This window comes from Antechinus flavipes, chromosome 5, assembly GCF_016432865.1.
Source record: "Antechinus flavipes isolate AdamAnt ecotype Samford, QLD, Australia chromosome 5, AdamAnt_v2, whole genome shotgun sequence".
Lineage (NCBI taxonomy): Eukaryota > Metazoa > Chordata > Mammalia > Dasyuromorphia > Dasyuridae > Antechinus > Antechinus flavipes.
The window spans coordinates 268,511,226-268,537,234 of record NC_067402.1 but is presented as its reverse complement, the minus strand read 5'-3'; the positions used below and the strand labels follow the sequence as shown (position 1 = coordinate 268,537,234).

General features: G+C 37.0%; 1 protein-coding gene across 2 annotated transcripts in view; it reads left to right on the top strand.

Annotated features, from left to right (window-relative positions):
- NR2C1 (nuclear receptor subfamily 2 group C member 1) overlaps nucleotides 1-26,009 on the top strand; it is a 102,780-nt gene that overhangs the window by 10,459 nt on the left and 66,312 nt on the right. For both annotated transcript variants that reach the window (XM_052000844.1, XM_052000843.1), the window contains exon 2: nucleotides 23,803-23,878. In XM_052000844.1, the coding sequence (XP_051856804.1) occupies nucleotides 23,825-23,878 (54 nt within the window). In that variant the 5' untranslated portion in view covers nucleotides 23,803-23,824. The remainder of the gene's footprint in view (nucleotides 1-23,802; nucleotides 23,879-26,009) is intronic.

Genomic DNA, 26,009 nt, shown 5'->3' with positions numbered 1-26,009 from the left:
ATTTTTTTCCATTTCGCCAATTTTGTTTTTTAGAGAGCTGTTTTCTGTTTCCAGTTCACTAATCCTATTTTTCAAGGATTTTACTTCTTTATCCACTCTCTCTTTAACTGACTTCTCCAGGCTCTTTTGCCAAGCCTCCCTCTCCTTTTCCCATTTTTCTTCTAGCTCCCTTGTGAGAGCCTTTTTAATCACTTCTATGAGGTTCATCTGTGCTGAGGAACAGACGATCTCCTCCTTTGGGGAATCACCTGGGGACTGCCTGTTTTTAGTCTCCTCAGGATTTAAAGTCTGCTCTCTATCTGTGTAGAAGCTGTCAAGGGTTAAAGTCCTCTTCAGCTTCTTGCTCATTCTGTCTATTAATCAGAGACAAACTACCAAAGAAAAACAGAAAAAACTGGAGTCTTTCTTTGGGGGGGGGGCTGGGTGTGTTATCGAGCTTCCTCTACAGACTGCAGGGGGCAGCAGTGAGGCACTAGCAGGACTGTGCTGCGCCTGCGCTCTGAGATCCCAAAGCGTGCTGAGTCACTGAGGGGGGGGAAGGGGGGGCGGCCAGGTCCTGAGAGACTCCAGCTGTTTGGGGTTGTATTCTTCAGCCCCGGTGTTTTTAGCTTCTCTGCTGGGCTGCTGATTTGCTGCAGGTTCCAAACCTGTAGCGAAGCTCTCCCCGCAGAGATGGCTGCGATCACTCTCCACCCCCTCTCCAGTCTGCTCCCGTGCTCTCACTGCCGCTGCCCTCAGCCTGCGCCCGATCTAAAACTGCCCCAGCCCTCCAGTAAAGACAGACCTTTCGTGGCGGATCTCAAGGATGGCTTCTCTTGGTAACTATTTGTGGGTTTTTTTTTCAGTCAAGCATTGATTCAGAGGCTTGTAATGAAATGGATAGTGAGAGAAAGCGTGGAGCTTATGCAGCTGTGAGCCTCCTCTCCGTCATCTTAACCGGAAGTCCCGTTAGCACTATTTTTTGTAGAACAATGACAACAAATACTACTACTTCTGTCACTTGACATATTTATCTTTTGCTTTAAAGCCTGCAAAGTGCTTTACAAATATTATCTCATTTGAGATTTGGGTCTTTTATAGAGCTGTGTGGTTTTTAGGAACCTGATAAAGAGGATAAATGATTTATTCAAAGCCCTGTAGTTAGTAATAGTTAAGAGTCTTGTTTTGAATTGAGGTCTACCTCTATCTTCCATGCTTGATGGCCTTTGGCCTCCAGAATTTCTTTGAGTAACTGTAACATGACTGATAATTTCTTATCTCATTTCCTGGATAACTTGTCCTTAAAGTTCACATTAACTTCCATGTTATTCCTTTATCATCTTTTTTTTTGGGGTCATCTCACCCTCACTGAATCCTGGGTGAAAAGTGATTTTCCTATAGCACTTATAGGAATTATATATATCACTAAATTATATCACTCTCATATTCTGTAAACTTCAATGGCTTTTTGTTATCTCTAGGGTCAATTATTTGTTTGATGTGTAGCAACTCAACTCACTGACTCTTCCTCAGGTTGCTTTCATATGCTGCCTGGGACTTTCCTATCTCTCCCTGTCCTTGCTGGACACTGGTTGACCTTCCCTTCCCTTAAATCCTACCCACTGCCAGAGGGAACTCAGAATTCCTTGTGACTAATAAGCCTGTCCCTTTTCCCCCACTTGTACTGAATTGGTTCCCTCTAGCTTAGCACCTCAAACTGCTGGACCTTTGCATCAGCCCTGCAGCCAAACTTTCCTGTAAGTGATGTTTTCCTCAATTAGAGTGGGAGCTCTTTGAGAAGAGGAACTGTCTTCCTTTTTGTTTGCATCCTCACCAATTAGCTTAGTGCTTTATAAGTTATTTTTTTCCCCTTTAGTCATTCCTTCTTGTGTATAACTACATTTCTGTTTCTGTGCCTTTTCAGGAGCTGTCTGGAATATGTCCCTTCCTTAGCTGCCTCTTAGAATGCTTGCTTCTTTCAAAGCACTCTCTTCTCAATTCCTGATCCCTTTGGTTGCTGATCTCTCTCTTACTCAAGTTACCTTATGTTTATTTTATATCTACTTGTATATACATATCTCCCCTGGAGAATATAAATTCCTTGAGGATAGGAATTATCTCACTTTTCTCTTTGTATACCCAGTACCAAGGACAGTGCCTGGCATATAGTATACTATATATGTAGGTGTATATTTGTATATGTATAATGCCTTTATTGCTTTAATAAATGCATATTCATTGCTGTATTGGGAAATAAATTTTGAGTCAAATGCTTAATATAGTTTCACCTCCTATCATATACCATAGAATCTGAATCTGAACATCTCATTGCACCACACTACCTCTGTAGCACATTTCACCAGAAACTCTTTTGCTATACATCCTTTCCTGCCCTTCTTACTCTCCAGATATCTCTACATATCGAGAATATTCTATACACACACACTCATCTCATCTCCCTATTTCAGTCGATGGTTGTAACAGCAGCTTGTGAGTAGAATTATAAGGACCAACACTTGGATGACACTTTTTAATTAGATTTCAACTCTGTTTCCTTCAGTCCATCCCCCAGTGTGCCATGTGTTTATACTAAACACTAAAACATTTTCAGATTTTCATTGGATAATATTTTAAATGCTTTTGGAGAAAATTTTGGAAACTAATTGGAAAATTAGGTTGGGAATTACTGAACTCTGTGAGGAAAAACCCAGAGCCTTTGACCTAGCTTTTATGAGCTTTATGCTCTGTGGTACAGAGATTCTTTTACAAGAATGACAGGAATTTTTGTGCCCTTTAATAGAGGATTTATAGTAAGCCTTGTAGGGAGAAAAAGGTCAGTTTTTAGGTCAGGCTATGTAAAACACTTTGCTTTTATAAGATATTTATTCTGCCCATAAGCATCTGTTTACTTCTATGTTAAGAAAGAGTTAACTGATAATCTGGGTTAGTAGAACATAAATGACAGGATAGATTTTTTTCAATAAATGAAATAGGAACAAAAGTGCATGTACTGGTTCAGGTTGAAGGAAGCAGCCATGGAAAAACTGTGACTGTGTTCTCTGATTTTTGAGTTCTACTACCTCAGTATGATTTCTTTTAACTACATTTTTCAACACTCAGTTACATGGTTTAGAGAAAATATTGAAGCACTAAAGATAGATATAGGAGTGATGTAGAATAATCTTAACATCAGCCTAATTATGAGAGCAGTATTTCTACAAATCATAGGGTTGCATTGCATTTCAGGAGGAATAGGTTTCTATTTTTTAGGGTAGTTGTTCTTCATGCAACATGTTTGTTTATTAAACAATAAAACGAGATTTTCGTCTCATGAACCAGGAATGGAAATAAAACTCTGCTTACGCACACAATTAAAGTACAAGGCAAAAAATGAAAGCACATTTTGTTTGGACCTTTCCTTTGGATTTATCATATTCTGCCTAGTATTGGGAGGTGTAGGTGTGGATTAAAGAGTGATAAGTGTTACGGAAAAAATTACTGTTTAAATGTTAAGAAATGAAAAAGACATTGGGTCATTTCAATACAATACTTATTTTATAGAATATTGAAAAGATAGGTCTGGAAGGATGGATAGAAATCACACATATCAGAGGGGGCCAAGGAAAGATGTAACTGACAAAGGCAACAGGGTGAAGCACTCAGTGGAAAAGCACATAGTACATTTGAGGAGGGAAGAGTAGCCTTTTAGCTTCGGTGTATGCTATGTGCAGGACAATAGGTTAAAGCTGGATTGCCTTGGGCTTTGAATTGCAGGCTAGGTATTCTGGATTTTATTTGGTAGGTTATGAAAATGTGTTGGTTTGGGAGGAAAGAGGACTATTGGTTAACTTGGTAAAGAGGTATATTCAAGAAAGGTTAATTTGGCTGTAGTAGATAGTTTGACTATTAGAAGGGTGCCAGAACTCAGGTAGTCATTGTGGGAATAGAAAGAATAGAATTTACTTAGGAGGTAAAAATAGTATAGTTTTGTGTAGATGTTCTTATTTGACAGACATAGAAACTTAAAAAAAAAAATTACACTTCTGTGTATTCCTAGTCTCCTGTGATAAAGAATTACTACTAGAAGGGGATTAGTTTCTTCTTCGACAGCATCTCTGCCAGAAGAAAAGCTCAGAATCACTCAGCCTTGAAAGCGTTCCACCAATGTAATACTATTAGACACACTTGGCATGGTTTGGTTAGACACTTTACCCATAAAATCTTTTGACAGGATTTTAATGATTTCCATTGAAAACTTGGCGTTTGTGCTTTCTTTCTTTATAAATATTTGGTGTTTTTATCATCTATACTCTTATTCTGTCTTCAGCCATTTGGTCCTTTTCTTTCTTCACTAAATTTATATCCCCTTCCTCTCAATCTTATTTAGTTGTTTTTACTATTATCCACAACTTAACGTGATATTGATCTCCCTTTTCTTCTAGAATAAAATGGGCATTTAAGGTTGTTTCCTCGTACCACCATTCCAATTCCTATTTCCTGTGGCTCATTGGAGCTGCTCCTGTTACTTCCTATAGAGGGACTCTCGTTTCTTCTAGTTAATTTTCCCTATCTTTTTCCCTTTCCCTGCACAAATATCATATATAGCACAAAAGAAATTGTTGATGGTTTTAAGTCTTAATTTTTTCTAGGAATTTCTTCTTTGTTAGAGAATAATAAAAAGATGAAAAAGTTAAGGAGAGAAAATAAACCTTTATGGGAAGGAAAGAATAAAGAAACAAGTTATTTTTATTTGATATACTTTAATCACTTTAATTTCTTATATTTTTTGCTCTCCCATATCCATTTTATGAGCCATCTCATGTCATAAAGAAAAAAGAGTTTGAAAAAAGGGGGGAGGGAGGAAAGCAGTTGAACAAAACTAACTCATGTTAACTGAGGCTCATAGGATATGTAGAATTTTACATCCATATCCCCAACTTTGACAGTGAAGGGAGGGAGGGACATTTCCTTTACCATTTCCTTTCTTTATTAAAGAAACAAACTCAAAACATTAAGCTTTGTTATTTTCTTTTCATTTACATGATTGTGTATTTTACATTGTATTTATTGTTTTCTTGGTTTTTCTTCATTTTATATTCATTCTTATGTATTTCTGATTCTTACTTATGTCTTACTTATGATACTTACTTATTCATTACATGAATGAACCATGCTTTATTTCCATTTACTTTGTTTCCAATTCTGAACTACTACAGGAACATGCTATTTATAGCATCAAAACTGTTTCTTCAGGTTTTGACCTGAGAGCACATACATGATACAGGATAAAGCATCCTTAACTCAGTTTTACTTCAGGTAAAACTTTTTCAACTTTTTTTCATGTTTTCAATTAATCATGTAGTAACAATTGCTCCTTAAGCCAGACTCAGTAATAATCAGGTGGGTACTGGGAAACTGAGTTAGAAGGATCCACCTCGATAGGCCAAGGTCATCCTCAGAACTCTTGCCCAGATACTAACTTGTACCTTTAACAACTTTCTTTTGAGTAGCTTGTGGCATATTCCTTTCAGATGGTGGATCACTGGCTTGATGATCTATTAGAGAGTCACACCCAAATTGAAAAACTCCAAATAATATCAGCTACATCCCAAGAAATTTTATCTCCAATAGCAAGTCTCATTAATCAAAGCTTCAGATGAAACTCCCTCTTGAGGATCACATATCCTGAGTAGGTTTTGACTATGACCTTACGTTAATATCAGTAAGAGATTCATCCTACAAAGTTCACAGCTTATCTTTCATGTCTAAGTACATGGTTTTATGCTCAACATTACACAAATCATTTTTCTTTTAAACTGCCCAATACGTAGAAAAAATTCTAAATTGAATATTGTTTATAGCAAAAATATGTTCAAAGGGACAAAGGCAAAAACTCATCCTCAGTTAAAATTCTGTTCTAGGTACTTCAAGGAAGCTATAGATTTACATTTGTTATTGATGCAGTGCTAGTGAGAATTGGGGTGGGGAGTCCCCTCTGGTTGGTACAGGTCCAATTTGAAAGAATTCACAAACCTGAAAAGTCTGTATGGCAAAAAAGGAATTTTATTGGCACCAAGAAATCAGCTTTGCTGGGAAGACTGACTTCTCAATGGGTAAAGTCCTGTCAGGGAAAGTGGCAAAGGTTTATCTTCACAGTGGGCAAGCAGCCTTGCCAAGAAGAGAGCTTCACTGGCAAAGCAAATAACTGTTTCCAGCTTATGCAGAGATTTGGAGTTCAGAATAGTCTTTTATTAGCTATACTGTAAGGCTTGGGCTTCCATTGAATGAGATTCCCTCAATATTGTCAGTACCCCCAGGCCTAGATTTCCATTTGAAAAGAGATTAATTATCTTGGAGTTTCTTGCCACTCAGTCCCAGATCTACAACTGAATAAAATCATTTAACTGAGAGATTGAGCTACTGGGAGTGGTCCCAGACTAATCTTCAACTCAGTAGGGGGTGAGACTACATCTCTGGTGGGATCTCCAACTGAAAGAGACCACTTAACTTCCCTGAATTTTCTGGTCTTCAGAAACAGAACTGAATTGGTTCTGGTAGAAGTAGAAATATTCACTTTCAGGGAACTTGCAGTTCTAACAAATCTCTTAAAAGTTTTTGTCATTGCTAAGCAGTGGAATCTTTGGTACAGCATCAAAAATGACCTTGCCTTAAAGCAGCCATAGACTTGAAAAATAAAAACATTCAGTTATTAACAGCATGCAAATATAAGCTATTCCTTTAAACAATAAAAACAATTAATGTTAAAGTAATTTCATTCAACTAGTCCAGGGGAGAGTTGAGCTCCATCAAGTGTAGTTTGTTCTCACTTCTAAGAAGCAGCCACATGTAGAGATGGGGAGGGTGAGTTAAATCTTCACCTTTCCAAGCCAAAAGATCCTTTTCTTTTCTTTATTTGTGAAAGGAACCTTTGAGAAGCCAAAGGTTTGCATAAGCTGCTTCCTTCAGATTTAGAAGATCTTTCCCATTCATATACCAAGTTTAGCTTCTGATACCTAATCCTCAGAAGACCCATATTTTGTCCAAAATGTCCCTCCTCTAATGTTTCTTAATGGCCTTTGATTCCATCTGTCCATCTTTTGTAACTTTCTGCTTATGTCTGGCCATGAGTTTGTTACAAAATCTATCCTCAACCTATTCTCTTTGTTGGGTCTGAGGGATCCAGATCTATTTTCTCAAACTTTTTTTCAGTAAGATCTCAGAAGGGGATTCCTCTTCCCTTACATTTTATCGAATGTTCTCTTCAGGTTATGTGGTTTGGACACTGCAGTCTTAATCCTATAATTATTAAATCCCTTAGGTTTTGCATGTGACCCTGATGAACCTCATTGTCATGGTCCCATAGAGTCCTGATTAGGGTATTTCTGATCAACTGGCTACCCCAGTTGTGGGCTCTTCTCCCATTCTTCCATAGCTGCCTTTCTCACTAGAATTCCTCTGGAGAGAACAGTATATTTAATTTAGACATTAACTCACCCCCAGTATATATCTTAGGGCCCAGAAACTGACCTAATTGTTCAGGTCTTCCATAAGTGATTTCATCTCCTTCTTAAAATTCCTCACTTCAGTAGTGCTAAGGGGTACATTTACAAACCCTAATCCACCTTGGACTAAGGGCATCTCTCTTAGTGGGTACATGTGTACCTCAGGAATAGATGGGTCAGGGATCAAAAATCCACTAAATCGTTTCACTAAATTTTTTAAGTTGCTCTATTTCCCTTAGAAATCTAGGGGGAGGGGTGGGAGGAGTTAATAAGTCCTCTTAATTTAGTTGAATTTGCTTCCAAATTACACACACACAAAACTCATTTATCTCAACATTGGTATTATATGGTGGTCACATCTAAAAACCCATATAAAGTTACCAAATATGAAGTGATTAAATCCAATAAAGAAGTTAACACTCATATAGCATTTGTTTTATGCTAAGCATTTTGGAATCTTGAAATGACCCAATTGCAAATTCCGCAATCATTACTCTTAAAAATGAGCTAACTTTTTCTGCAGTCCCCAGATTGGCTAGAGCTGAAGTTTACAAAAAAGTCAGGCTTTTTTCTTTTTAACGAAATCTAGCTCACAGAATAGATGCCCCAGACATTCTGCACAAAGACACAACAGTCAAGGGTACTTTTTGCTCCGAAGATTTGAATTGGGTTGCTCTCTCCTCTCCCTCTGAGAAGAGAAACACCAATCTCATGTCTTGAGTTCCTGTAATATAGAGCCGACCTCTCAATTCAAGTGCAAAAGTCATCTCTTCCTTTCCCTCAGTCAGTCAGAGCTCCTCTGCTCTGTGCCATTTATCAGGACTTCCTTCTGGCTTACTAGGTGCCATCCCTTAATACTAGATTACCAAGCCTTGATGATCCCAGGGTCTCTTCTGCCTAAGGACAGCCCAAGGACACAGACAGTGCCCCTGGGGAGTGTAACTCCACTGTCCCTTCCCCTTCTATCCCTGGATTACTCCTGCATAAGTTACCTGGACACTTGCTCTCTAGTTTCTTTGTGGGAGATTTGTGTTCCTGTTTGTATTTGAATGCTTCTGCTTCAGGCCCATTCTTCACAGAGAGGGAGACTGAGAGTCTGATCTCAAGGACCGTCAGAGAAAACCCAACCTGGAGCCTGCCTTGAATCAGGATCCCAGCCATCTCTCTGGGAAGTCAAGATCCTGGACCAAGCCCCCATAAATTGTGTGGAATGGGTACTAGACTCCCTTACCCAAATTAACTAATTGGAGACATCTTCAGGTACAAAGAGAAAGCATTTATTTGGTCCTTGCAAGGAGAGGCCCAAGTACGCTTGGATAGAAATAGAGCCTCTTATCTCTCATCTCCCAGCATGTGTCTGATCTGGACTGTCAGAAATAGTAAATCTGCTTAAACAGCAAAAAATCCAAGTCTTTTCATTGGATGTATTAAAAAGGAAGTAACCATTATTGACCAATGGTCAGCAATGATGTTTGCTTCCTGTGGGTCACATCACTTCTTGTTACTTCCTGAAGCTGGATTCTAGAGTCTTACCTTTCTTGCCCTACAGACTCCTGAGAATCATGTGACGGGCTTCCAGGCTTGAGGTCTGATCCAGTTCATGTCATAGACTTTTCGAGAGATTTTCACCTGGCCTCATTCAAAGATGCATCCATATGTCACTAAGTGTGGGCATTTACAATATCACTTCTAGTTTGACTTCCCTTTCAATGATCTCATTAGCTCCTATAGGCTCAATTATCTTTTTTTCCCCCCCAACAAATGACTTCCAAATTAATTTCCTCCTCAGTTCAGTCTACATTTCCAAGTGTCTGTTTGAAACCATCATTCAAGTGCCCCAAAGGCATTTCAAACTCATATTTTTTGCTCAAATCAATCCCCCCGCCCTGCTTTATTTATTTATTATAGCTTTTTATTTACAAGATATATGCATGGGTAATTTTTCAGCTTTGACAATTGCAAAACCTTTTGTTCCAGTTTTCCTCCTCCTTCCCCCCACTCCTTCCCCCAGATGGCAGGTAGACCAATACATGTTAAATATGTTAAAGTATATGTTAAATACAATATATGTATACATATCCATACAGTTATTTTGCTGAAGTGCTCTACTTTATTAAGGACATAAATATCTTCCTGGTTACCCTGGATTTGTAAATTTAAGTGCCACTCTTCTCTCATTCACCTCTACTTCATTTCTCATAAGCTCCTGAAAGAATTTTCCCAAAGCTCAGGTCTGATCCAGTTACTTCCCAGCCTATCCCCAACCTTCCTTTTCCCACTCCCAACTCCAGTCACTTCCTATTGCCTCCAGGAGTAAATATGAAATGTTTTGTTTAGCACACAAGCCCTTTGTGACTGCTCTCAGTATTGTGGTTTTAATTTAGATCTTAGAATATCTTACAATACTGGAGCAACTATGCTGAGGCAAAAGTGGCTTTGTAAGATGGAAGGGTAAGAAAATGCTTATAGACACCAGTTTGGTGAAAGGTATTAGTTTTTAATGAAAAAAAAGCCTCAGGTGCTTAAGTAATTGATCATTTTATACATATGGCTTATGTCAGTCTCACAGTTATCTGTGACCATTGCCTTTTATTGTTGATCTGCTACAAATCTTTCCCAGAGGACTTTGCTCTATCTCATCAAACTTAATTTCTTGTTTATTTTCTTTCTGTGTGCACAAGACAAGCTAGAATTCTCTTTTACAGAAGAAAATTTCCTACTGATGACTGTGTGTACTTCTTAATTGTAATTAATCTGATTGATAATGTATACTGTATTGTTACTCATAGTCATAAATTTAGAGTGGAAGATAACCTAGGGATCAGACCATTCATTGTCTCTGGTACCCACTTGACCTGAAAGCTAACCTTTGTGGAGAAGGGGCCCACCTTTCCTGCTACCTATATCAACAACCAGCCCAGTGCCATTGATGGCCGGACCCAGGACTATGAAAATGGCCTCCTCCTACTCTCCCTCCTTCCCCGGCCTCTGCGGCTGTTGTCCAGGGGAATAACCTTGTGAACCCTCAGCTGGGCATCCATTTCTGCAGACTTCTCTGTTCACCAAAGTCTGTGGAACTTCTCTGTGTGCCAGCATCAGAAATGGTGGTGGTTTCATCAGTAGAAATAACATCAAAGGAGACTAATCACCATCTGTTTTCATGCTATGCCTGAGGGGCCAGACATCCACTTAGTCACCAGCTGCCTCTGCTGCCCTGACAGCATCTCTGGCCTCACTGCTGGCCTTACTTCCATGGACTTGTTAATAGCCTCTTCAGTGCTCCCCTGCTCCTGCCTCCTCCTGGAGAGCTTCCAAAATAACCAAGGTGCAGGATTCACCTTGTCATCCCCTGTTCAAAACCTTCAATGGTTCTCAGTTGAACCTAACTTCTTCCAAGGCTCTCCCCTCTCTGGCTGCCATCCCTTTCCAGCCTGACTTTGTTATCAGTCTTCTTTTCAAACACACTCAGCTTCTTGCTCCCTGTTCTTGAACTTACTATCCCATTGGCCACCCACCTTGGCTTTCATGCTGAGTTTATTAATTATTCAACAAGTAATTATTAAGCATCTTCTATACTCAGACAATGTGCGAGGTTCTGGGAGTGTAAAGACAAATAAAACAGTGTTTCCTTGAGGTAACAGCTTATGTTCTCCTGATCTTTCCCTTACCCCTTTTATTCCTGAACTTGCATTAAATAATTTGTGTTTGTACTCTCCCAGCAGTATTGAAGGCAGGGCTTTAATGCCCTAACACATATCCAGGTCTAGCACATAATAGACACTTAAAATGTTTTATTGAATTGACTCCAGTAGTGGTATTGGAAGAACCACTTTTTACTTGAAGCAAGTTGTCCATCTCCACAACATACTGAAAAGTAGCTGTCCAGCTTTCAAAGTCTCCTTCCTTTACTCCTTTCTCCACTTCCTCCCTCCTCCCTCTCCTCCCCTCCAGTTACTGGCTTTGAAGACCTTAGATTTCTGTGCCTTATTGGGACCCATCCTTTATACTACATGTCTCCTGATTTTCATTTTCCCAACTATGAGTGTCATTAGAGGAAATTGTATAATTTAGTTTAATCTGTAAGACAATGTGTTGTTTCAATAATACAATAGATTTTTATTTATTTTTTCCATGTTTTAATATTTTTCCCCAGTTACATGTAAAATAATTTTTTATATTTTCAAAACAGATTCTTTCCCTTTCTCCTCACATCTCCCCATTAAGAAGGCACATACGAAGTTATGCAAAACATTTCCATAAAAGTCATGTTGCAAAAAAAACCATAAATCTTCCCTTTATGTTCCCCAAAAAACCCTCACGAAAAAAAAGTTTTAAAAAAGTATGCTTCAGTCTGTATTCAGACACAATCAGTTTTTTATTTGGGTATGGATAGCATTTTTCATCCTAAGTCCTTCAGAGTAATCTTAAAACATTGTATTGCTGGGAATAGCAAAGTCATTCACAGCTGATCATTTTACAACATTGTTATTACTATATATATAATACATTTCACTTTGCATCAACTCATGGAGGACTTTTCCAGATTTTTCTGAGAGCATTAATATTCTATTATAATCACATGTCACAATTTATTCAGCCATCCCTCAGTTGATGGGTATAAAATAGATTTTTCTGTAACATTTTCAGAGGCCTAAAAGTGACTAATTGATCTATTAAAAAATCTGTCTGATTATCAGATTCCAAAATTCTAATTTTAATTCTCATTTGTCTGCCTCCCTTAGAGAGTTTTGCTTAGGTCCTGGGCCTCATAAATACATATTTAGTTTAGATTAATTTTGTGGCATTAATTCAGTAGTTTCCATTTTAAGTATAATATCTAAATGATATTCCATAAGTCTTATCCTTTTCCAATTCATCATTTACATTATTGCAGTATTAGTCATTTTCCAAACCCTTAATTCTGCTTGATATTCCTTTACTCTGAAGCCATCAGGAATTGGTTCCCTTAAAACTCCTACTGAAGACCCTAAAATGCCAGTCTACCCCAGGTTCAACATCATTTTCTGGCTTTTATTCCCATTTCATTTTCATTCCTATTGACTTTTCATGATCCCACTTGAAATTTTCTTGGCAAAGATACTGAAGTGCTTTGCCATTTCATTTCCTCCTCCAGTTCCTCTAGATTAGGAAACTAAGGCAAATAGAGTTAAGTGATTTGCTCAGGGTCACATAGCTAATTAGTGTCTGAGGCTAGATTTGAATTCTGGTCTTTCCAACTCCATGAACTGTTCTATCCAACGAGCAATCTACCTGCCTTATATCCCTTTAAATGCTATGTTCCACCTGAAGGGGATTAGTCACCAGTCCCTGTTACAGGTTTGCTCTTTCTCATCTGTTTGTCTTTGCTGATACTATTCCCATTTCCACAACACTTTTCTGATTAATCCTGTGAACTTAACTCAGTCTGTTTTGTATTATAGAAATTTAGGCATATTTTATTTTCCCCATTTTGTCAATAAATTCACTGAGGAAAAGGACCTGTCTTTTTTGTATCCCCAGAACTTACCTTAGTGCTTTACATTTAGTTGGCAATTAACATACATTGATTAAATTTGTTGTTGAACTGAATCAGTAGTTCTGAGAGAGGGAAAGAGCATTCCTATACCTAAAGTGGGATAAGGTTGTTTTTAAGTTTTTTTACACTATTTTTGATAGGAATAACACATACTTTTTTATGAACAAGTATGTCATTAAAGAATAGAAAAGAAAATAATGCGTAGAATTTGTGAGAGGAAGTTCTAAACCACTTGTTATACCGCTGCAGAAAGCAGGAGCACTTGTTAACAGGTCATTAGCAAGGACAATTCTACTAATCCTACTGGATGGGAATCAACTTTCACCTTGGGTGAACAATCAGCATTTCAATGGTGGGAGGTTTTTCCTGTGAAATAGAGGAAATGTTACTGAGCGCTATTACCAGTCAGTAAATACTGGTTGAATAAGGATCCAAATTAGTTTTTTCAATCCAGCTAGTGAATCTGAGGTAGATTGGAGGAAACTTTTCAAAGTAAAAATTGTTAGAATTTTGGGATTGGATATATGGGAATTAAGGTAGCCTACTCCAAATTATAATTCTAAGTTTTAGAGATTCAAATTTGATAACAGAGTTACTGTCTCTGAAGTTGTCAAAATTAGGTATTGCATTTTGGAATGCTTTTGGAAATTGAGGTCATTTGGATTAAGGGGGCAGGTTCACAGCCCAGCACCTTAATTACCATTATTGGCTGTTCTCCAATCCATTCTATCCAGGAAAGTGCATTCTCCCCAATTAATGGATTCTATAAGGTATTTTTCCTCAATTTTTAAAAAAAAACTGTCTTCATTCCTGGGTCTTGTAGAGCTGCCTTATTTACTAGACAGATACTTTACAAAAACCTTACTATTGATAGGCCAAGATCAATGATTGAAAAGTGTAGCTGTTGGAGTTATGAATTAGTTTAACTTTTCTGGAAAATAATTTGGAACTGTGTGGAAAGGTGAAGAACTTACAGATTAATCACTTATTGATCAGAGACTGTTAACTAAAGTTGCTCAGGTCTATAGGCCTCAGTCACGTGATTTTAGATGAGACCTGGACTGCATTCCATTGTCCAAAGAAGGAATTAAGTGGCCAAAGCTGTATATCACCTTTTTCACTACATTCCACTGACCAAATAGGGGGATAAAGGTTGGTGTAACCAATCACAGCCTGTAAAGGGTGGGATTTTGGGGGTTCTTTGTCTGAAATGTATAAAAGTCGTAAGCATCTTCAAGTGAATGACTCTCCTCCTGTGGGTATCTTTGCTGTCCTTTCGGGCCCACAGGCCAGGACGGTCCGCTTCTCGAGATTCTAATAAATTCTTTCTGTACATCATTTGGAGTGACTCCTGAGTAGTCAGTTTGGGTAGGTGCAATTGCCCCAAGCAGAACTATGCTAGAAAAAAAAATTACCCCCCCCTTTCAACTTAGAAATATTATTATTAGGCATATATTCCAAGGATGACATAAAGGTACATAAGAGTATGTGTCAGGCCAACTTAGAAATACACAAATATATATGTGTATCACACAGTATTTTCTATGGTAACAAAAAACTAGAAACAAAGTGAGTACTTATTGGCTAGGGAACTGCTGAAGAAATTATGATAGATGAATAATGGGATATCATCAATACTATAGTATTCTTTAAAAAAAAATACATTCTAAGTGTAAATATAAGTTTCTGGAAGGCAGGTTTGGTACATTATGATAGTTTGCATCACATTATTGGAATGCATTCTTCCTTCACTTAATTTTAAAATCTCTTCTTTCAAGGCTTATCCCATATTCCAGCTGTCTTCTAAGGGAAAATTTTTGTAATCTGGCTGAGTGTTAGTACAGTTTTCTTTCTCAAATCAGTTTTTATTCACTCAACTGTATAAACATTACAGAGAATTTCACCTTCCCTAAAGTTGGGACTCCTTTTGCCACTTGCCTTCAAGTACCTAATCCTTATTATAGTGCCTTGTACCACACAGTAGTTGCTTAATGCTAGTTTAGTCAAATTGAATTAGAACCTTCCAGTTTTGGAGGAAGACATGCAAGGGAACAGTGAGTTCCTTGTCACTGAATGTGTTTGAGTCCTGGCTGATTGCACAGCGACCCCTAATTTGTAGTAACCCATATACTCCTTGGAGAGGAGGCTGGCTTGGGTATGGTTTTAAAGCCCTTTCCAGGTGAGGACCATTATGTGGAAGATGAAATAAGCTTATTCTGCTTGTCCCTTAGACAGCCGATTTCAGGTTTGTATAACTCCTAGGCTGGTTTTAGAGCTACAAAGTACTTTCTTCACAAAAATCCTAGGAAGCAGATAGTCTAAGTAGTGTTAGCCTCATTCTATGGATGAAGAAAAGAAACAAAAAATCCAAATCTTTTCATGAGGAAAGCTTTCCAGAGAGGTTATAATTTATCTTCTCAGGAGGTCTGCAGGTTGGGGCAAGAGACACCATGAGGCAGAGTGCTGTCATATACTTGACCCAAAAGGGCTTCAGCAAAGATGGCTGGAACCGTGGACAGATTTATAGGGGAAATTTAACCTCAGAGCTTCAACTTAACTTAGATTTCTGACCAGATAGGGGCTGCTCATGATCTCCACAGAGGGTGGGACTATGAGGCTAAACTGATTCAGTACCCTTCCCTGCCTGCCCTAGGGAGCAATGACACCAGTGTTCCCATCCCCCATTACTCGGGATTTGATCCTTTCCCTACTCATTTAATTGTTAAAGAAATTTGTTGAAAAGTCGGTTAGGGGTCTCTAAACAGAAGGGGGTCTTGCAGACCAGCACTGAAATTTTGGAGGCCAAATCCAGAGACACTTGTGTCCAGAAGATGGAAATGAAATTTGGGGTGGGAGTGTTATAAAGATGAATTGAAGTCAATGTTTGGTGATGGCACCACAGGGATACAAAGTTGGTTACCAGGCATAAAAGTAGAGATTAACACAGGATCAGTTTGCACTTTACTGGGGGCTCACTTAGATATTGGGTAATATTTTGCTGAAGTCCATTTGCCCCAACAATCAATTTCCCCCCAAATGAATGGGACTCAAAGTCCTTTGGAGCAGATCTCATCTTCTGAAACTACCTCCTGCTGGGAATGGGCATAGAGCTGAGCCATCCTATAAGGTTTCAATTTGGAGGGGTGCCAAGCTTGAGAGGGGCAGCATCCACTGAGTCAGACCCAAGCTGGTCAATACAACGATCTAGTGCTGATCATCTGAAGGTGAATTGACCAAAGCCTAGAAGAAAACAAATCTAGCAAGTAGAGGTTAGGGACAGACAATTACTGATTGGGGGAGGGGGTCTCCAATTGGAGATATTCAATTTTTTTAGGGTCTTCAGAAATGTTTAGAGAAACTTCCTGGAGTCCACAAGGTGAAGCAGAGAAAGCACTTAGAGAGAGAGCTCTCATTCTTGAGTGTGCCTGGCAGAGCAGACTTCTGAAAAGATCCAGTTAAACATCATCTCTTTTAAATAGAGATTGTTGTCTTCCACTAGGAGATTCCTTGCACTCTGTTGATAAAGAAAACCCATATATAACAATTAAAAGGAAAGAGGGTGGGGTGGACTTCTCCAGAAAGCTCAGTTTCTAGAGATCTCCACCAAAAGTTATTTTAACAAAAGCATTCTTAAAAACAAAAGACCCAATTTAAACTGAGATGATGATTAGAAGTAGGGTGCCAAGGAGGGGGATCCCAAACAAAGAGAGTAGTCAAAATCTCCACGAAGGAGATTTTGTGGAGCAGAAGTTATATTTGTTCCAAAAGCAATTTTCCCACCAGACTAACTAAGGCATCCAATCCTTCCTTAACAGGGATCTGAGAATTATCCCTTGTGAAAAAAGCAGGACTTTGAAATAGAGAGATTAACTCAAACCCTTCCTTGAGGCATATGTGTAAAGTCTCTCTGCCAGTCTTTTTTCCTAGACAAATATCCCTCCTCTCAACAGGTTTTTAGAAGATGGGTTTTAATGGCACTTTAAGGAATTAGTTGGGCACAAAATATCAGATATTGGGCATGTCTGATAATCCTGCCTAATAGTTTCTCCTAGCTTGTGACCAATGAAAGTAGATTTCACAGGAGACTGAAGGGCATTCTTTGTTGCCTGGTGTAGGCCTAGGAGAAGTTTCTGCTGACTTGTCTCTAGGATTAGAAGCTGGTCTGAGAATGGCAGAAGAGTATATTCCCTCTTTGCCAGGATCTGTTGTAGTTTGGAATATAAGAATTGGAGAGCTGCAGGAGTAAGAAGGCCAAAGTAATAGACTGGCCAGCAATCTCTTTTGTGGATTGATCTATGCATATCAGATAAGTTATATTTAAAAAAAAAAAAAAACATGTTTATGCCATAGAACATATAGGACAAAAATGTTATTCTCTATTAGCTTGAATAAATAAAATTGAGCTTGTGCATAGATGTAATGCAGAATGCTTTAACTTAAAAGTTACATCTTCTCAGAAAACTGAACTAAAATTCTCTATTCTTATACTGCATGAGAATGGCAGCTGGTTCTCAAAGTTGTATTAGCAGTTAAATGTTCTTACATTTTTGAAAGATTTAAAGATCTTATATAAACATATTTTTAATTAAATATATCTCTGGTAACAAGCAGATAACTAGGGCAAATATTCATCTACCTGGTGATGGAAAATAGTATTTACCTAATGACTACACATTTTCAGTTAGAAAACAGTAAAAATCTTACATCCTTGCATTTTACTCATAGCTTTTAAGCTGACTACTTGCTCTAAATAATATTTGCTGTAAAAGAGAGAAAAAAAATCAGGGACATGATTATAATAGGACAAAGCATTCTTAGCCATTTGACTTCAGGTATGAAAACCACAAATGAGGACTACATATTCAGTTATAATTCCATCTCATATCCACACTGGAAGAACATGTGGTAATAATTCCTATAGAAAGGAATGCAATTGGGAAATTAGGTTAGAAGGATCTGACCTCAAGAGGGGTTCAAAGCTGTCCTTCTAAGTCCTTTTTTCCAAATGAAAATGAATAAACTTCCAATTGTACCTTTTGAGAAGTTTTGTTGCATTTCTCTGGGATAGTGGATTTTCTAATTGGTCCATCATCTGTACCTGGATAGGTATAGCTAGGTATAGTATTAGTTATGGTGTCCCAAGAAATTTTCTTTTAAATAACCAAATCTCATATAAGAGGCTTTAGATCTTAAAATATATATACTTACAAATCATTGTGAAGATCAGATTAAAATCTTGCTCTAGGCATTTTAAGAAAACTACAGATTATATTAGTTAAACATTGAGACCATTCACTAAATAAATATTCAATAATTTGCTGAAGACAGATGGAAACCATGGTAGAAGTAATAGATTTTGAATAACCATTTTCAGAATTTACAGTTAGCTAGAAAAAAAAATCTAACAATTTAAAAAAATTTTACATGCATTTTTTACAAATTTTACAATATGTAATTTAGAAAGCAACATAATACCTTAAATATTTTTATCTAATTTAGAGGAGATAAAAACGTGTAACCTGAGTAAATTATCAGAAAAGTTTGTTTTAATATCTAGTTCTTAGCTTAAAATAAATCAAATACAGATTTAAATTTTCAGTAGTAATATTTCAATTTGAAGATTAATGTGCACATATTTCTAAAATCTTGTGCCCATAGTAAACACGTTTACAATGTTAGCAAGCACCAGTTAATAATGATACAATTTAGAATCAAAATTTCCAATTTAAACTCACATAAATTTAAAGCTGCATGTTTTGGGAGAAACTTTGAATGCCAGTTTTTTTTTTTTTTTTTTTTTTTTCCAAAGTGTAGGCTTCCACTTTGAAACTTTCCAACATACAAATTTGTTTGTTTTCTTGGAGCCCCCCAATTTTTAAATGTCTGTAAGCTGTGTAAGGCCTGAGGTGGAAACAGAGTCGCTGGTTTTCTGGACAGTGCCTGAAGGCAAAATGGCAGTGGCACTTATCTCCCTTGAAACCATAAGGATGGCTTTTATTATCTACTTTCCTCTCCATTAAGTTGGAGGAATGGGGGAAAGATTTTAAAGTGCAGAATGAGCTAGTAGCCATGTGGAGTCAAATCTCTCTCTAGAAAGATGAGGAAGACTGCATTTATCTCCTATCTGGGGAGTACTGAAAAGACCACACTCTTCTACAGAGTTGGAGTCCCAGAAGGAGGATTTTAGGACTGGACGTGGTCTTAAAAGCTAAGACCTTGGACATTCCATAGTCTCTTCAGGGGACAGTTCCATGCCGAGCTGATCCAAAGGAAGGCAGCAGCTATGGGATAGCCCATAAGTATATTTTATAGGGAAAATTTAACCTTAGGGACATGGCTGGGATTTCTAACAGAGCATGACAAGATGAGACTGCCTGAAATCTCTACAGAGAGTGAGGCTTAGGGGTCTGACATGTAAGAAACAAAATCTCTTATCAAGAACCTCACTGATGAAGTAGAGAAGATTTATTTTACATTCTTGCAAGAATGAGTGCCTAGTTGAGTAGACACACCTTTGAAACTCCAAAGGCAGCATTTATTTCCTCTCCTGAAGCACAAGTCCATCCCCTGATTCCTTGGATGTTAACAGAAGTTACATGATATAAGTCTTCACCCCTCATTACAGAGCCTGTCCCTTCTCCCAAGGAGAAAAGGGAGGGTTACAGAAGAGGGCTGAGTTAGAATCCATTTAGTCTAAAATCCACTCATCTAATAAGTAAAGTCATGGGCTCATACCCTATAAGTGGCAGAGCTGGGATTTGAAGTGGGCTTTTGGCCTCAAATCAGTCAACAAGTATTAAGTGTTTACTGTGCTTACTGCTGGGATTATAATGAATGAAATAATTCTTTTTTTTTTTTTTTAATTAAAGCCTTTTATTTTCAAAACATGCATGGATAAATTTTCAACATTAACCCTTCCAAAACCTTATGTTCCAATTCCCCCCCTTCCTTTTTCCCTTCCCCTAAATGCAAGTAGTCCAATATATGTTAAACATGGTAGAAATATGTGTTAAATCCAATATATGCATATATATGTGTATATGTATTTATACAGTTATATTGCTGCACAAGAAAAATTAAACAGGAAAAAAAATGAGAAAAAATAAAAAGCAAGCAAACAACAAAAAGAGTGAACATGTTATGTTGTGGTACACATTCAATTCCTACAGTCCTCTCTCTGGGTGATGACTCTCTCCATCACAAGATATTGGAACTGGTCTGAATCATCTCATTGTTGAAAAGAGCCACGGCCATCAAAATTGATCATTGTGTAATCTTGTTGCTGTGTACAGTGATCTCCTGGTTCTGCTCACTTCACTTAGCATCAGTTCATGTATGTCTCTCCAGACTTCTATGAAATCATCCTGCTTATCATTTGTTATAGAACAATTGTATTCCATAACATTCATATACCATAACTTACTCAGCCATTCTCCAAGTGATGGGCATCTACTCAGTTTCCAGTTTGCCACTACAAAAAGGGCTGCCACAAACATTTTTGCACATGTGAGTCCCCTTCCCTCCTTTATGATTTTTTTGAGATATAAGCTCAGTAGAAACACTGCTGGGTCAAAGGGTATGCACAGTTTGATGATCCTTTGAACATAGTTCCAAATTGCTCTGCAGAATATTTGGATCAGTTCAATTCCAAACTGTATTTTAAAGTGCTCCAACAATGTATTAGTGTCTCAGTTTTCCCATATCCCTTCCAACATTCATCAGTATCTTTTCTTGTCCCCTTAGCCACTGAGAGGTATGTAGTATTATCTTACACTTTTCTTAATTTGCATTTCTCTGATCAGTAGTGATTTAGAACCCCTTTTCACATGATTAGAAATGATTTCAATTTCTTTATCTAAAAATTGTTCATATCCTTTGACCATTTATCAATTGGAGAATGACTTGTATTCTTATAAATTTGAGTCAGTTCCTCATATATTTTAGAAATGAGGCCTTTATCTGAACCCTTGAATGGAAAAATGTTTTTCCAGTTTATTGCTTCCCTTCTAATCTTGTCTGCATTAGTTTTGTTAGTACAAAAACTTTTTAACTTAATATAATAAAAATTATTTATTTTGTGATCAATAATGATCTTTCCAGTTCTTCTTTGGTCACAAAATCCTTCCTTCACAGATCTGAGAGGTAAACTATCCTATGTTCTTCTGATTTGCTTATAATATCACTCTTTATGTCTACATCATGAACCCATTTTGACCTTATCTTGCTATACAGTGTTATGTGTGAGTCAATGCCTAGTTTCTGCATCCTAAGGAGGACACATTTTGATAGGGGAGATAACAAGAACATGAGTTATACAGAAAAAAATATATAAAGCAAATAATTAGAAGATAGTCAAATACTAAGCAGTTTGGGAGAGAGGAAGGTTGGGCTCTAGCTATTGAGGAGATCAGAAAAAGCTTTGTGTAGATGTGCCTGAGCTGCATCTCGAGGGAAGAAAAGATTCTAGGAGATGTATTCCATGTATTTGGAATAGCCAATACAAAGGCAAGATCCAGAGATCCAGTGTCCTGTGTAGGGAATGGAGAGAAAGCTAATTTGGCTGATTGCAAAATGTCAAAGGTGTGTTGAATATGGGAAGATAGTTTTGGGGACAGAATTGTGAAGGGCTTTAAAAGCTAAATAGGAGTTGTTTGAAAAGTTTCAGGGGAAGAGTGGCATTGGGAAGAGTAGACTGAAGTAGGGAAAGATTTGAGGGAAGGAGCCCAAATATAAGGTTATTGGGAATGACCTATGCTAGTGTTAATGTCAAATGGTAACATTTCCCCTTGAGCTTGCTGAAGTGACATTGCTGTGCTATGTTTTTTTTTAACTAGTTTCTATTTGGCATAATTACCTTTTTATTTTAGCATTAAAATTTTACACTTTGCAAACAGTGACTCTTAAACCTCCAGAACTGTATTTTTAAAATATAATTTTTTATTGTCTGAATTTATAATCATGAATATTATAATCCTATAATTAGGGTGTCTATACTTTTTCATCTGATTTACATGGTCTTCAATTTACAAAACCTTCAATTTTAAACCTTCGATTTAAAAAGCAGTACTTATGCTATTATGTTTGTTATAATTCTTTTTTCTTCCTTTTTTGATAATTCTTATGATTTAAGCTGCGTGGTGATATTTCAGTTCAGATTTTTCTGTTTATCTTTAGCCTTTACAAAAATTTTATTGTATTATTCTTTTCATTTATTTACATGTATCATTGAGTAATGAATTCCATCATTTGTGATTAATTATCAGTTTTTGCATCAGATTTTTGCTATCAGCTCCTTTTGAGAATTGCCATTTACAATGTGTGGCTAAATAGAAAAGTTAGCAGTAATCTCTGTCATTAAATATTACTGCCTTGATGATTATCTTTTCTTGGCAAAAAACCAACCAAACAAAAAAATCCCAAGGTTGAAACAAATAATCATAAGAATTAATCATTCAGGGTAAGGAAGACAAATGCTATCTAGCAAAACTTAGCTCAGCACTTTACATTTGTCTGGTTCTTTATGGGTCAGACAGGACAGAGACTTTTTGACTCTTCAGTACAAGAATCCTTCTTCAATACAGTGAACATTTATCAAGCAACTAATGTGCTTAAAATTAATCCTTGACCTAATTGAGCTGCTAGAACAATATGGCATATTCACAAAAAATTATAATTCAACATAATACATAGTGCATAATAATAGCCAGTATTTATAATGCTAATATCAACCTGCCAAGATTATTGTGAGGATCAAATATTTGTTAAGCACCTGGGTAGACAGAATGTATGTATGTGCCATTCTCTTTTAACAGCCATTTTACAGTTGAGGGAACTGAGGCAGAGGTTAAATGACCTGTCCAAAGAAGAGTCATAGGCAAAATAAACTTCTTGATTCTCAGGGGCACATTAAAGGGGGTTGGAGAGAAAAAAGATCCAAAATCTGAGGAAGTGCCACTTCAAGGCCGTCAGCGAATGATGGGACCAAATCTGGCATATTAACAGAATGGATTATTATAGTGTTACAAGAAATAATGAAAGAGAGAATGTCAGAGAATCCTAGTACAGAGTAAGATGAGCAGAGCTAACAGAACAATTTATAGCATAACACCAACATTGGGAAACTTAAGAGCTGTGATCAATGCAATGGTCACCATGTTTCCAAAGAACCTGGAAGTTAGCAACTTTCTGAAGACAGCTGATGGACACAAGTGGAAGAGACTTAGATTTTTGGGCATTACCACTTTATGGTTTAATTTTGCTTGAATATCCTTATATGCAAGTGCTTTTAAGCTTTTTTTAAAAATCAGTTTTTAATTTGGGCTGAGGGGAATTAGGGAGGAGAGTTGACAGTGTTGATGCCAAAAAAAAGGGAACCACTGAAGCATTTTAAAAATGTGCAGAAGTAAGTTCATAGAAAACAGACAGGTTTTGAAAGTAGTATAGAATTTTTTCTATACTATAGAAAAACAAGCCACATGACACAGAAATTCATATTTTCTTAAATAATTTTTGTGTGTTTTGTTGTAGGTAGAGAAATGTTCTTTTTTAATGTGTAGATTTAGAATAAAAATTTTAAATAAAGACTTTTTTTAGAAAATACTAACAAAAAGTTGCATCTTGAAGAAAGAGGATTTTATGAGAGGGAAATGAAAAAGGAGTTTATATTTTATTCTGTTATCCTAAAGATAATTGAGAACTTCTGGACTTTATTTTCTTGTGTATGACTTTGAGCCAAGTGTGATTGTCTCATAAACATTTCTTATGAGACTTTTCCTTCTTTGGCAGGACATTCTGGCAGCTCTGGATCATGGCAACCATAGAAGAACTTGCTCATCAAATTATTGAACAGCAAATGGGAGAGGTATGTTTATTTTATATTTAAGAAAAACATATCAATGCATATTTATGTTAAAAAATGTTATTAGTTTAGCTTAATTTAAACTAAAAGGGAAGTAAAGAAATAGGATCTTTTGAATAATTCAAGATTATCTAGTCTCACTTCAAGGACAAGAAAAACAGCAAAAGGAGGATTTAACCTAGACCATGCCATGTGTTTTCCCCTTGTTATTTTCTGTACATATGAAATACATTTTCTTAAAAGATTTGTGGATCACTATATCTGTATTACAGTCATTTTTAGTATGGCAGCTGGTTATACAATGAATTGATGGTGTGACCCTGGACTGGTCACTTTACCTTTGTCTGCCTCAGTGTCCTCAGTTGTAAAAATAAGGTTTTAATAATATCTGTCAACATTGTTTTGAGGATCAAATGAGATAAGATTTATAAAGCGTTTGGCACCTAGTAGGTCCTAATAAAATTTTCCTTCCTTTCACTTTACTTTCTTTTGTCTTTACATGAACAAAGAAAAATAAATAAAAATACTTGGTACAGAATCCATGTCTGACATTATATACCATCTTTTATTTAGTAGTGTCCTATGTTTCTACCCTGAGAGGGAAGATAGAAAAACTATTTTCTTCCCCTTAAAAAAAAATTAACAAGTACCTTCTTGTAATAAAGAAATGAATGAATAAAACATTGATCAGCTGCTTCTGATGTGCCAAGCATTGTGCTAAGTCTTGGGTACACAAATAGAAAATTAGCTGCTTCCTGTTCTCCAGGAGCAGATGGTTTCACCTACAACTCACATGGAAAGACCTCCAGGATCCTGGCCTGCAGTGGCAAAGCAGATGGTGATTCTGCCTCTTTAATGTCATTTCCACTGATAGAATCTTATTATCTTCTGATGTTAAACTGTCTGATTGTTCTGAGAACTTAAGTAGCAAGAACTTTCCTTTTTGGATCACTACCAGCTGTGACTGAAGCTCCAGCAAGAGTGATCCCTGGATTGCATCCACATGGGTGCTGCTTCTCAAGACAGTAGGCAGGAGGAGGCAAGAGTCCTGAAGACTTTTAGGTCCAAGGTCTTTGGAGATCTGAGGAGAGATGGTAGTGAAAGTTTTATTTGTTAGGCATGTGCTGCCTCCTGTTTCCCCCTTAAGGGCTTTGGCTACTTCAGTTTTGTCACAACTACTTATCTGAATGTAAAGATTAATGTGAGAGAACCTGAAACTATGAAAAGAGAACAAGAAAAAATCAGAGAAGTAATACAAAACAAAACAAAGCAGAGCATTGTCATGTACCCATAGAACATCAGGGAGGATTCAAAATGTATTACAATAAATTAGCAGTTCAAGAAAGAATATATAATAATAGAAGAAATTATATTGATGAGTGTCTATTTTTCTTTATTTCCTTTGTTCTTTTATTCTCTGTTATGCATCTTTTTTATTTTATTCTTTTTCCCCTTTCATCTCTACTTCGCCCAAGCAGGCTATTGCTATATATTTGTGTATACATATATAGATATATACATATACACACACATATCTCCCTCCTTCCCCTCCCCACATGCACCATATCTTTCCTATCCCTGCTAACTCTTTGCTTTAATTCTGCTCCTACTTGCCTTGATATTATTTAACTTTCCCCCACCCAGGTCTCCTTCCCTTGTTTTCTTTCCTCAACATTTGCTTCTCTCTTCTGCTCATCCCTCTCTACTTATTTCTTTATAGATTTTGGAGGGTGCCATCTTCTTAGTGATATATATGTAGTGTTGCCTATTTAACCCATTGCCAATATGAATAAATATTCAGAACTATGAGCCCTCCTCCCCCTTCTAATGCCTCTATTTTTACCTCAACTTTGTCCTAATTTTTTTTTTTTGTGATACCCTATTGCTGATGTCAATCTTAAATTTATGATATACATTTTCATATAAAAAAAACAAACACTTTGTTAAGTTTATTGAAACTGGTTTTTGATATTGGTTCTTAGATATTAAATTTTCTATTGAGTTTGGGTTTGATTGATAGAAAGTCCTGACAATCTGTAATTTCATTGAATGTCCATTTTTTCCTCATTAAATATTGTGAATAACTTTTGTAGACATGATATTTTTGGCTCCAGGTCTAGTTCTTTTGATTGGC